Source organism: Notolepis coatsorum (assembly GCF_963971535.1).
Source record: "Notolepis coatsorum genome assembly, chromosome: 15".
Taxonomy (NCBI): Eukaryota; Metazoa; Chordata; class Actinopteri; order Aulopiformes; family Paralepididae; genus Notolepis; species Notolepis coatsorum.
The window spans coordinates 82,734,148-82,748,541 of record NC_140179.1 but is presented as its reverse complement, the minus strand read 5'-3'; the positions used below and the strand labels follow the sequence as shown (position 1 = coordinate 82,748,541).

The window sequence follows — 14,394 nt, the reverse complement described above, 5'->3', positions numbered from 1 at the left end:
ATCTGCTGAACAATTAGTCAAGAGTACAAACAACCCCCCCGCCCCCCACTCTCCAACCTCAGCATGCCTAGACGAGACCACACTACAGTAAAATACTTATTCTGAAGACATTATTGTTACTTACAGAATTGAGTGGTGGCGATCGTAGCAGCCGATCCACTGGCAGTGACTGTGTACTTGTTGCAGGTAGACCCGTTTCATGCTGAATAAACAAAACAAAACAAAAACATTAGATGCTGCCTCTAGGAATGTAATGTAACAGTTTATTCAGAGTATACAGTAGGTTGTGTGACTGGTCCATCTGCTGAACAATTAGTCAAGAGTACAAACAACCCCCCCGCCCCCCAATCTCCAACCTCAGCATGCATAGACGAGACCACACTACAGTAAAATACTTATTCTGAAGACATTATTGTTACTTACAGAATTGAGTGGTGGCGATCGTGGCAGCCGATCCACTGCCAGTGACTGTGTACTTGTTGTAGGTAGACCCGTTTCATGCTGAATAAACAAAACAAAAACATTAGATGCTGCCTCTAGGAATGGAATGTAACAGTTTATTCACAGCAGGTTGTGAATCTAACAATACTGTTACTTGCCTGTTTGCGTTTCTTCAAATCACCATTTTTATCATACAGTGGTGGTGGGAGCTGCTGTGTATCTGGCAGTGGTGTAACACCACTGCCAGCAGTTTGTTCATCTCCCTGCTGAAAAAACACAAACAGAGAGGGAAATATTAGAACACATATCCTAGTTCCCATTAGTCATTACTGCATGATTTGTTTCTTGTCTAGCTAATTCAACAGATTTAAGCATCATGTTATTATTATGAACAGCAAGGCCTATGTCAAAGCATGCTTTCATGGTTTTGCATGGTCTACATCATTGATTCACTATATTCCAACCACATAGCCTACACAGTAGATTACAAACAAAAACGAATTCGTATTTTTATTTTATTATTATTCTTCCAATGTGATCGCGTGGCAAATACATTTTTCTTTGGCTGGCCTTGTTATGATAGCAGAATAATATATCTGCATTTCTGTCAGTACAAGATTAAGCAGTGAATCACATTGAATAATAACATGATTATGTCTTGATGTCTGATGGACTCTGTAAGACTGTAAACACGCATTTGTCATGTCCAGTGGTGCAATGGCAAATTGACAGTAGGTCAAACGCTCCACGCGCGTGCACGCGCATGTGCACGCGCGCGCGCATGCACAGTTTTTTTTGGCACACAGATCTCTGGAGGTGGCCCGTTGATCTTAATGAACATCAAAGATGCTACCCGTGAAATCATTAACCTTGTGCGTGTTGGGGTGATAATTTGATTCATGGCACTGAATCCCCTTTCACATTCTGCAGTGCTACATGGAATTACTTTTGTGCAATTCAATAAAGGAATAAGCTCATCGGGTATCATTTCTCCATTGCTCTCAACAAAGTCCCTGAATCCATCAATAGTACTGTTAAGGGGCAGCTTGAATCTTTTGCACAGATGCCTTATATCCACCTCGCCAAATCCTAGTGGCATTTCTTTTGGCCAGCTTTTACACTCAACAACTTGGAGTTGTGCAAGCAATTGAACATACTGTGCTTCAGACTCTTTCTGTGCCACTAATGATGACCCCTTAAAAGATGCAGTGGTGAACAACCGATTAGTTAGATTATCACTCAGACTTCTGATAAACTGTTTCCGGTTGATGGAAAAAAATTTCGGTCTGTCTGTCAGATCAACTGTGCCAAATTTACCTGCTTTTATTGCAGTTTCAGCTTCAAGGACTTTGTTGCCTTGTTTTTCTCCCATTACATCAATGAATTTAATGCAACGCCTCATACGTTTGTCTGCAGAGGTTAGTGTCATTTGGCGGTTTTGCAGAGCTTCTGAAAGAATGCTTAACTCACTTAGGGTGTCGTACAGCAGTGCTAAATCTAGCAAAAACTGATATGAAGTCATTTTCCTGAATAGACCTTCATATGTTTTCCTATCAGCGCTCTGTCGTCCCCTGTCTGTCATTGCCATGCTGAAGTGAGCACAAAGTGCATCATAACCATCCCACACTGCAGACACTGTGCGGAAAGAACTGGATACCCATCTTGTGTCTAGCAAACGGCCAATTTTTCTCACTTGTTTTTCCAGGCCGGCTGCACACTCGTTCAGTTGCACTCGGTTTAGTGGTGATCTACTGTACACAGTATACAATTTATCCATAAACATCTGGAAATGGTTCATAGCTGTGATATCATTAACTGTGTCACCTACAGCAAGTTCCAGCCGGTGATTTAAGCAATGCCAGGTCAATATTTAAGCATTACATCACACGCAGGAGTGGTTTGTGACCAATAAACCATGCCTAGGGGTGGTTGTTAGGCCCGAGGCGCAGCCGAGGGTCGTTAGACCCCCCTAGGCATGGTTTATTGGTCACAAATCATGACTGCACGTGGTGTAAAGCTTTTATACAACTGCCAGATTCATCCAACCTTATTTCTATACAATAAACACACATTAATCGAAGATTTATTGAAAAAACCATCCGCCAGAAAAAGTAGTTCCCACAACTCCATGTGGAAGCAGCTTGAAGTGCATCCAACCAAACTAACACATCCAACTGTGTATTATTGGAATGATTGAGAGAAGTTGCCTCATGTGGAAGCAGCTTGAAGTGCATCCAACCAACTAACACATCCAACTGTGTATTATTGGAATGATTGATTGAAAATTTTATTACCAGATGCAGAATATAAAGTAGGTAAAACAAATTAAAACGTTTTCTTTCTTCGCCCTATTTTTTTATTTATTTCTTTTAGCCTAAACTTAACCAGTTGGAAACCAGGGGTACAGTAATAAAATTAGCAATCAACCAATCAATCAATTCAATAGACCATGCTCACTTAAAACAGCGCTGCTTCTCTCTCAGTCTGACTCCCCCGCTGTTGCAGACAGGAGTGTGTGTGTGTGTGTGCGTGTGTGTGTGTGTGTGTGTGTGTCACAGTGTGTGTGTGCGTGTGTGTGTGTATGTGTGTGTGTGTGTGTGTGTGTATGTGTGTGTGTGTGTTTGTGGGTACGCCAGCGTCGGACAGTGTGTGAGAGAGAACGCTGCAGTCAGTAGAAAGTAGGAAGGAAGAAATTTAAATCAATCAATTAATCTATCAATCAATCCGCGATTTTTCTTTTGTTCTAGATTGAGTCAAGACCCATCAATTACATCATCCAACATTGTTTAAAGGACTAACACATTCCCCTTGACAGAATCGCTTCATATTTAGTCGTTATGGTGCTTTCAACATAACCATTTGTTGTCCGCGATCTTGTTTTCTCCCGGAGTGAGCCGGGGAGGGTTATGTGATTCGGTTGTGGGCGGGTCCTGAGCCCAGGACCGTGGATTGTTGCCAATAAAGACGTGTGAATGGCCAATCAGAATCGAGAAATTTGCATGCCGTTGTATAAGTTAGGATACAGTTCAGTCAGTTTTGCAGCTATACCAGCTTTGCGTCCCAACATGACACTGGCTCCATCACTTGCAAATGCAACCAAGTGCTTCTTCAAATATGCATCATCAAAGCCATGTTCACTGAGGCATTTCAACAGATGGTGCATAATCGTTTCTGCTTTTTGGTTGGGAAGTTCAATCAGATCTAAAAATAAGAACTGTGGGTCCAGGTGCTTGTAAATTTCAGTTTTGAGGTACACAATCAGTGTAGTTTTATCTGCAAGGGTAGTTGACTCATCAATCAGAACTGAAATTTTACCTTCTATGGATTGGATTTGTTTGCAAAAAATTTTGCGCATTTCTGTACCTATATGCGTGGTGATGTTTGCTGCACTCTCTCTTGAGTGCAAGCTGAAGCCAGTGTCAGACCCAGTTCTCGCTAGTAAAGCCAGCAGATCAACACTATCTGAAAACGGCTTGTCCCCCTCTGCTAAATAGTACACAGAATGGAAAACATTATTTGTAGCCGTCAGTTCTGATACGAGCATGGTGTCAGTGGATTTCTCAATTCTCTGTTTTTTTGCGTCATTGAGAATACGTACTGCTTGGAGATGCGCATTTGAGTTGTTGTGGATCCGCACCTTTCTCCTGAGACTCATCAGCATAGCAGATTTTACTGTTCCACTGTGTGTGATCTCGTAGTTAGTCCATTCTGCTGCAAATCGTTGACCTCTGCTTTTCTGAGCGTCTGCGGCTGAGCACACTTTACAGCCGAACTTCCCATCTTTACAATCCAGCCACGGGTATTTGGCCTGTCGTTCTTCCCACATCTTGTCTGACCATAGGTCAGGTATCGGTGAGGATGTACTGGAATCAGGTTGAACAATTCCATCTCCCTGCTGAAAAAACAACAAAGACAGAAAAAAACATGAGAACATCATTCCCAGCATATGAAAGACAATGACACTGTCACTAATGGCCTCTATGGATGGAATGGCATTCCATGGCAATCACAGACACAGCCCATCGTTCACACCAAACTTGATAAGGGGGGGCAGGGAATCAGGGATTCAATGTGGAACGCTCTACCCAAAGCTGTAAAGGAATGTGAATCACTACCCACTTTCAAAAACACTCAAAAAACAGTAAATTACCAAGTATGGCTTTGTCAGTATTCCAATGTACAGTGTCCCCCCCCCCCCCCCCCACCTCCAATGTACAGCCCCCCATCCATCCACCCACCCACCCAACCTCCTCCAATGTACAGTTTCTATGTCAAATGTATATACACTTTTTCTGGACACTTTTTGTATCAAACAGTACTGTATTTGCAAATCTGGTATGTCATAAATGTATAGATGTAGGTGTAGCAGTACTGTCTATCTGTATGTTGTGTATGTCATATGATGAATTGAAAATGGGGGACCCTGATGTAAACAAGACGAAAGTCTTTCTCTGGTCTGCATCCCCTTAACAATTGTATGCATGTATTGAGCTGTACTGTACTGTACCATTCTGCAATCTGTTAATAAACGTTTCAATCAATCACTTACATTATTCGTTTCATTCAGTGATGGTGGCATGGTACTTTTTGTACAAGTGGTGGGCACCGTTTCATGGTCCTGTTGATGAATGTCTCATCAATCATGAACCACGATTATTTTCAAGAGAAACAAAACAGGCAAATAACCTAGCTAGTCAATCTGGACAAAAGCCTATATTAAAAAATTAAAGCTGTTCAAATGCTTTTGCTGTTAGGTTAGTGTTACTTGCCTTCCTGCTCCTGGCGTCCACCCCTGGTTTAGCAAAACTAAGTTTGCTTTGAACGAGTGTCGCACTCGTCCTCATCTTCTTCTTGGATGGCATCCTTGCAGTTGTGATGGTGAATGAAGACAGGTAGTCAGATACTGTTAACTTATACATTGTATGTGCGGACGTGGTTGAAGACACCGGCCTAGCGGCTATTGTTATGATAATGCGAGGTAGCGCCGGGAGGCAGGTAAACACAACGAGCCGAGTCGAGCGCAGCGCGTTCTCGCAGCGCGTGCACGCGATTCTGCTCAAATCTTTAATACTCAGTGAGCTTGCACACCGTGCTACCCCGTCCCATGAACAACGCATGCTGAAATGAACTAAACACATTTCGCAAATCGCAATTATGCCACATCAATGTGGAATGCCCTACCCACAGCTGTAAAGGAATGTGAATCACTACCCACTTTCAAAACCACTCTCAAAGAGCACATACGGGAGGCTGCAATTCGAAACTGGCCCCTGTAAATGTCCAAACCCAACCCCCTCCAATGTACAGTAAATGACCACGTATGGCTTTGTCAATATTCCAATGTACAGTGTACAGTACATTTCGAATGGCTTTGAGAGCGAAGCCTGTGTTTACACAAATTTGTATAATAGGTCATGTAAATAACAAACATTATCATAGTGTCCTCGGCCATGGTAACATGGTATTTGAGTGGTGTTCCCCACAACCCAGGCACACGTCGCGCGTCATAGACCTATTTGTTGTTGTTGTTGTTATTACTCACCTTTCCTCATCGTGACAGAAAACACATTACAGTCAAAAGCAACACGCCAAGCTGCCGTCAGGCCTCCAGCTTTTTAGCTCAACTGAAACTCTGCTCTGGATCCTATAATGTTTTTAAATGTCCCTGTTATTAACTAACAGCAACTTGATCAAATCTAGCAACAATAACTGTAACAATGGCCCGTATCATTTCCCCATGTTGCGTAGCACAATCACTTCCGGATCGTCTTTACAAAATAAAAGTCGCTGTGTGCATAAAGTAATACATGATGTGCATACACTGCTATTAGAACAATAATTAGAACTGATACCTGACACAAATATCAAGAATGAAATCAATGTCTAGATGAGTTCCCACGTGAAGAACAAGATTAAATAAGCAGCTTTCTCTTGTTATCTTCCTTCTTGGCGTCAAACAATGGTGTCCTTTGAGTGCAGCCGTTTATAAGAATAAACAGTGACGAACGCATACAAGGTGTAATCACAACAAGTAGACACAAGGTGGCAGTACTTGCTCATGCACTGTCACAAGGAACGAAGGTTATCCTATAACCCTAGTTATAAAATTATGATAGTACTAAAAGGCCGGGGGACCCTGATGTAAACAAGACAAAAGTCTTTCTCTGGTCTGCATTCCCTTAACAATTGTATGTATTGAGCTGTACTGTACTGTACCCATTCTGCAATCTGTTAATAAACTTTTCAATCAATCAATCAATGGCAAGCGTCTTGCTCTGCCTACTGAACAGCTCGTTCATACCTAATCATGTATACATTGAAAGTATTTCTCATGCACAAGCATCCAGCCACGCCCACTCCTGGTCACAACCCTGTGGCGTGGCTGTGCTCCTCCTTCTGAGTCTGAATTTAATTCGAAAGACAGTCAGGGGTCCTCAGGGCCGCAAAGCAAGACGCTTGCCAGTAATCATATGATATAACTAGGGTTATAGGATCACCTTTGTTCCTTGTGACAGTGCATGAGCAAGTATTGCCACCTTGTGTCTACGTGTTGTGATTACACATTGTATGCATTCGTTATATTTCTTACTGGTCACGCGTCTTGCTCTGCCTACTGGACAAATGGCGGAACAAGGCACGTAGACCCGATAAATTTACCCGCGCTGGCCCTCACACTCGTCCTAACGAGGAGCGAAGGAATAGAACACAGACAATGTGAAAAAAGGGTGCAGTACCCCAAAAACGCACAAAGTGAGTAGGCCGCGTGAAAAAACCCACGTCTACCTCACCACGCATCCCGCCTGTTACCTAGCAACGGGATGCAGGGGAGGTTCCAGCCTCATGGACCGCACGAGAAACAGGGCTCTCTGTCGGGTCCAGAACCTGACCAAAGGGACCTGGTGAGTGTTATGTTTGTTGTTTCCAGTATTCCTAACTAGGAATAAACAGACTAGGCTAGGGTTTCTTTACTGGCTTTTATTTACGTTGTCTATCCGTACATCAAGGCACTGTCTCCCTTGTGCATCCGTACATCCAGCTCTCTTCCTGTACCCCGGTCCTCGGTCCGGGTACTACCACAACATGGCGGAACCAATCTTATGTATTATAATATCAACACATCTTCCCTTCTTTTAAACAGAAACAACTTGTTCTTTTCCTGTAGTCGTCTATAACAAAACGTTCGTTTCCGACTGTTCTTAAACCTGTACATTCCAATAATAAACATAAATTTTAAACATGAACGTATGCATTCAAACAATAAGCATATGCATCAAATCTTTCTTTACAATCCTTTTTTTTTTTTTTTTTTTTTTACATTTTCTTTTTCATTTAACCTTCATCATCAAGTGTCCTCTTTTCTTTACCCTATCCACGTCCACAGTCCACATGCCTTTCAGCACTGTGCAATAAGTCTCTCAGGAGGTTTAACAGTCCTTTTAGGCCTGCATCAGGTCTCAGAGGGCGTACTGCCCCCTTTTGGCATGACAGAGTCACTGCGGTCTGGGGAACTCTGACAAAACTGCTCACTCCTGGGAGCATCTAACACCTCTGCAGTGCTTCGTTGTTGAGAGTCTGTCTCTGGGACTGTCACCTGTGGTCTCAAATCCACACGGTTTCGTCTCAGAGAAGCACCATGGTCTGTCTGGATCTGGTATGAGCGTGGTGAAACTTCTCTTTGCACGCGTCCTCCTTGTCTCCATGTGCCTGTTGTGTGATCCAGGATACGGACTGTATCGCCTGGCTTGAGGCTTGGTAAGTGTTTTGCCTTCTTGTCATGTTGCAATTTGTGTTTCTCTTTTTGTTCTTGTTTCCTTGAGCTGATTTTGTGCGCTCCTTCTGGTGTCAACAGGTTCTCATGGATAGGAAGGTTAGTGCGTAAGCGCCTTCCCATCAGCATCTGGGCTGGGGACAAACCATTTTCCAATGGGGCACTCCTGTATATCATCAGACTCCTCTGGAACTCCTCCTGTCCATCTTGAGCCTTCTTCATGAGGGCCTTGACGATCTTGACTGAACTCTCTGCGAGCCCATTGGATCTCGGGTAGTTCGGGCTTGAGGTGGCGTGGTGAAAACCCCAGTCCTCTGCAAACGAAGCAAACTCGCTGCTGGAAAACTGTGGCCCATTATCTGAAAACAGCTCACAGGGAACTCCATGTCTCGCGAAGACTGTTTTCAGGTAGGCTATGACTGTTTTGCTGGATGTTGACTGCAGTGTTACAACTTCCGGGTAGTTGGAGTAGTAATCTGTGACTACAATGTTGCTTTTACCGTTACAGTCAAACAAATCGACTCCGACCTTCTGGTATGGGCGATCAGGTACAGGGTGGGGCATGAGCGGCTCTGCTTGTTGTTTAGACCTGTAGGTGAGACATATTTCACATGCAGCTGTGGTGTGGCTGATGTCTTGGTTGAGTCTTGGCCAGTACATTACTTCATGCGCTCTACGTTTAAATTTGTCCTCACCCAAATGTCCCTCATGCACTTTCTGCAGCATTTCCTTGCGCATGGATGCCGGGATGACAAACTTGCTTCCTTTGAAAACAATTTCATTAGCAACTGAGAGCTCTGATCTGCATGCCCAGTAATCTTGGATCTGACGCGGGCATTCACGCTTTTGCTCAGGCCACCCTTTCAGTATGGTCTTCTTGAGCTCTTTCATTGTGTCATCTAGTTCAGTTGCTTTCCTGATCTTCTCTGTTCGCTCAGCAGACACAGGAAGTGATGTGACAATCATGTCAACATAGGCTTGTATTTCTATGCTTTTCTGTTCATTTGGACTTTCCATTTTGTTGACTGCGCGTGAGAGCGTGTCAGCAGTAAACATGAATTTTCCTGGTGTATAGACCATGTTCACATCATATTTCTGCAGTCTGATTGACAGTCGCTGAATCCTCAGAGGACAATCATTGAGGGGCTTGGCCATTATTGATACTAGGGGCTTGTGGTCTGTTTCCACTTCAAAAGCCTTTCCGTATATGTACTGATGGAAACGTTCACATGCATATGTGCTGGCTAAAAGTTCCTTTTCTATTTGTGCATATCTAACTTCAGCACTTGTCAATGCACGAGATGCGTAGGCTACGGGCTGCCAGCTGTTGTCATACATCTGTAGCAGTACTGCTCCTAGGCCGTACTGAGAAACATCTGCTGATATCCTAGTGCTCCGTTCTGGGTCATAAAACTTGAGCACTGGTTCCTTGGTTAAGATCTCTTTTAGCATTTTGAAGCATTCTTCCTGCTCATGAGACCATTCCCACTCGTTCTTCTGCTCTAGAAGCCCTCTGAGTGGTGCTGACTGGGCAGACAACTGGGGGATAAACTTAGCCAAGTATGTGACCATTCCCAGAAATCTCCTCACATCTTCTTTGCTCTGTGGACGTTCCATGTTCACTATGGCCGACGTCTTCCTTGGATCCGGCTTGACACCTTGCTCTGAAATCACATCTCCCACAAAGGTAAGGCTTTTCACTGCAAACTCACACTTGTCTCGGTTTAATTTCAGATTGGACTTGCGTGTCAGATCCAGTACTTCCCTCAGCCGTGCATCATGTTCTTCTCTTGTGGATCCCCACACGATGATGTCATCCATCATGGTCTCCACTCCCTCTATGTGCTCATAGATCATATGGATTGTCTTGTGGTAAACTTCAGGCGCAGACAGAATACCGTAAGGTAAACGCAGAAAGCGAAACCTTCCTTCTGGTGTATTGAACGTGCACAGTTTTGAGCTTGCCTCATCCAGCTTCATCTGCCAGAAGCCTGTTGACGCATCCAGCTTGCTAAACCATTTAGCACCGGCAAACTGTGACATGATCTCTTCTCTTGTTGGAAGCTTGAAATGCTCACGCTTTATAGCCCTGTTTAGATCCCGTGGATCGAGACAGGGGCGTAGAGATCCATTTGTCTTCGTCAATACTACTAGTGAGCTCACCCAATCTGTTGGCTCATCTATTTTCTTTATGACGCCCATCTTCTCCATGCGGGCTAACTCCTTTTTGAGTTTGTCTCTCAGTGCAAATGGAATCTTTCTGCACGCATGCACTACAGGAGTCACTGTGTCATCCACACATATCTTGTGCTCACCAGGCAAGCATCCTAGTCCTTCAAAGACATCGCTGTACTCCTGCATGACTGCTTTGTGGTCTGTGCTAGTCTGGGAATTCACTACAAACACCCTCCTCACTAAGTCAAGCTTTTCACAAGTACTCAGACCTAGGATTGGCTGTACGCTCTTCTCTACTATGAGCACCTGTGCCCTTAACTGCTGTCCCTTGTGCTTTAGAGTCACTACACAACACCCCTTAACTGGAACAGTCTCTCCTGTATAACCAGTCACTTTTACTTTCACAGGGTGTATTTTGCTCTTAACTGTGAGGGTCCTGTAATCGTCTATGGACAACAGGTTGACCTGTGCACCAGTGTCTATCTTAAATGGAATTATGGTCTCATTCACAGTTAATGGGACTATCCATTCTGCCGCCTCTGCCGTGCTAGACTGTACTACTGAGTCCACAAAGAACTCCTCTGGCTCTTCTTCCACTGTGTTCACTTTCATCCCTGAAGCCTCAGCTCTGCAATACTTCGCAAAGTGGTTATCCTTCCCACACTTGTGGCAGACTTTCCCGCTTCTGACACCATGTTATGTTTGTTGTTTCCAGTATTCCTAACTAGGAATAAACAGGCTAGGCTAGGGTTTCTTTACTGGCTTTTATTTACGTTGTCTATCCGTACATCAAGGCACTGTCTCCCTTGTGCATCCGTACATCCAGCTCTCTTCCTGTACCCCGGTCCTCGGTCCGGGTACTACCACAACATGGCGGAACCAATCTTATGTATTATAATACATCAGGAATGCCCTGTTATTTCCTCCCGGAAAAGCACAGGGCCTTCAGGCTGACAGGTTCCTTAGTAAGAGCAGAGCTCGACCATCGCCTGGCGGACACCGGGCTAGACTGATCCGGTGCGACCAGAGTGAGTCCTGGGTCCCCAACGCTACCACTCCGCTTTTAAAACCAGTATACCAGGCGGGGGGGGGGGGGGGGTGCACGTTTGACCGTAAACCACAGCGGGCGCTACCGGGACTGACTGCTCAAAAGCAGCTCCGCGGTGGCCCCCCTCTGATCCTCGATCTGCCCCGTCATTTCCAACCGGAAATGTAGGGGGCCCTCAAGCTGGCAGATTCCTTAGCAAGAGCAGAGCTCGACTGCCGCCTGGCGGAGACGTACTCCCTCCTGTCTGACCACATACACGCTGTTATGCTGTTCGGACAGACCAGGGCGTGCCGCTCCCCAAGACAGCGTTAAAATGCCCGGGACCAGGCACTGACTTCCCTTCCCCAGTACGTTAATTGTATCAAAAAACAGGGGACAGACCCTTACATTTATAACCCATACATTGGGGCTGTAACTGTCCTGCTTCGCCAAAAGAAAGGACTCGATTCAAAATCGGCCTCTGTTTGGCCAGGGCTGTCATAGCTGCGGGCTCTGATAACAGAGCTAGGTCCGTAAAACCTGAGAACGGCTTTGGGGGTATTGATAAGACAAGCCCCAACCCATCGTTTCTCCCCCATCTGCAGATAGGAGAGACCCGGCCCCTCGTAGAGGCCCTTGGCACGGGATTTCCATACAGAACCTGGGAAAAAACACCTGCCGCTACATTCACCTATTTGAGAGGGAGACGACGCTAGTTTATCCCAGAGAGCCAGATACATTTGACAGTGTGAGCTGGGATCTTAGCTGAGCCGCCCGACAATTTACCAGTATAACCTCCTCTCGAATTAATTCAGAACTGGGACGACATTTAGACGGGACCCACACACAACCCCACTCATTTTGAGTCGGCGGGTATGGGGGACCCTCCCCTCTGCGACGAGCAGGATATGTTAATATCTGCTCTGACGCCGAGGACGTCAGTCTGTCCGGACAGGGGGGGGATGCCTCACGCACATACGTCATTATGTCGACGCGTAAGGGGATTCCCCTTAGTGATGAGCGCACCTGCCAAGGCTCACGCTTATTACACGCACTCAGAATTTCAGATATTTTTTTTTTTATTATCCAAAAATCCATATTTGCAGGTGGGGGGATCACAGGCGGTTTAGGCCTGGTCCCACAGCCGTCACATCCTGCCGAGGGGGTGGGAGGGATTCTCCAGGATAGCAGCCAATTCGCAATGAGGGTAAAGGTGTAGAGATGTTGCTATGGCATTTTCAGTAGGAAAACCATATTTATACAAATTGTTATTCAATATATAATATTTCTAGGGTTTAAAATACATCTGATGGGGATCTTCAAAGCCTTAGTGATGCAAAACACACACATTCATTTATTCATGAGCACAGTAGGGACACCAGTAATCTTTTTCCAGATCGAGTGATGGCATGAATTACTCGAGTGGTGAACAAGTACTCGTTTAGGGAAATCTAAATGCAATAACAATGCACAGCACATGAATATTACATGATGCTCAATACTTATTGTCGGTCAAAAAAGTTAGTTACCATTTGTAATAATTACATTACCTCCACTCTGTCTGCAGCAGGTCTCTCCACTCATTTCTTGAGAACGTGTTATGGTACAGGATGTGTTCTTTGGGTTTGGGTCCATGTACTGTAGCACAACTAACATTAACGGTTAAGCTAGTCACAACTTCAGCGCGTCCATATTAATGGTATATGAACACTACGCAAAGTGGGTGACATGTTGTTGGCACAATTTGGAAATGCACAAACATTTGATCTTTTAGATATGGTAACGTTACTCGTTTCCAACTCTTGTCTTCCTGCAACAACTCACACCTTGCAGGATTTCAGAGTGAGATTTCTGTTTCAGTGGCAAAAACAAGCACTTTTAGTGGTAACCAACTTAAAAATACAAAAAAGGACAGTTAAAAGTAGAGGTAGAATCTTTATTCGAGTACCTTTTACATACCTGAAGTTTGTCCTCTGCATTCAACCATCCTAACTACTTACTAACTAGCAGTGGGCAGCCACAGTCTGGCACCCGGGGACCAACTCCAGATCTAATACCCAGCATGCATGACTTTACATTGTTTTACACTGTGATCTGAAACTTATAATTCTACACTACAACCACTTTTTATACTCCAAAAAGGGCCATAAGGATAGTTCACATTGCAGGTTATCGTGATCACACAAACATATTATTTTTAAAGTAAAAAACATTGATGATCTTGTGGAATTTAAAACGGCACAATTAATGTATAAAGCAAAAGGTAATGTACTTCCAGGAAACATTCAAGAACTGTTCTTTGATAGAGAGGGGGGTTATAATCTGAGGGGAGAACTCAATTTAAAAGTTCTTAGTGTACGCACTACCATGAGAAGACACTGCATCTCAATATGTGGAGTGAAACTGTGGAACAGTCTGAATGTGGTGCTAAAACAATGTCCAAATATGAGACAATTCAAACTGATTTATAAGGAAATGATGTTCACGAGGTACAGGGATGAGGAAGGGACTTGATATTCACGGGTGTTAAAATTTTTATTTTATTTCTTTCATGTTTTACATATATAGTTTTTGTTTTTTTTTGTTTTGCATATATACATTTGTTTTGAAATGTTTTAAATTAGTACACTCATTTGAGTAGTGGAAAAGGGGTAGGATTAAATAAGTGTATACTTCTTCCTACTCCTTTTCGAACATGTAAATTGAGTTATGTTTTACTTTTGTTTAGTTATTTATTTTGTTTGTATTTGTATTTATTTACATATTCGATATAAAGATTTCAAATCAATGAAATCAAACTTCCTCCACAGTAAACACTAAATGAATCTAGTTTCAGTCCGCTTGTAAATACAAGAGCTTGTCCCCATTAGTTTGTGGCTAACTAAGTTATCCAGTGTGAAGAACAGGATTGTGCTGAGAAAGGACTCTATTGACAACATTATTGGCTACTGGGCTAGGGTTCCAAAACTGTAAACTATCCCTT

At 43.9% G+C, this 14,394-nt stretch overlaps 1 protein-coding gene across 1 annotated transcript in view; it reads right to left on the bottom strand.

Annotated features, from left to right (window-relative positions):
- Window positions 1-6,152, bottom strand: part of LOC311241898 (uncharacterized protein) — a 42,724-nt gene extending 36,572 nt beyond the window's left edge. The window contains exon 1 of the mRNA XM_084330843.1: window positions 5,984-6,152. Within this exon, the coding sequence (XP_084186969.1) occupies window positions 5,984-5,993 (10 nt within the window). The 5' untranslated portion in view covers window positions 5,994-6,152. The remainder of the gene's footprint in view (window positions 1-5,983) is intronic.
- Between the last annotated feature and the right edge of the window lie 8,242 nt (window positions 6,153-14,394).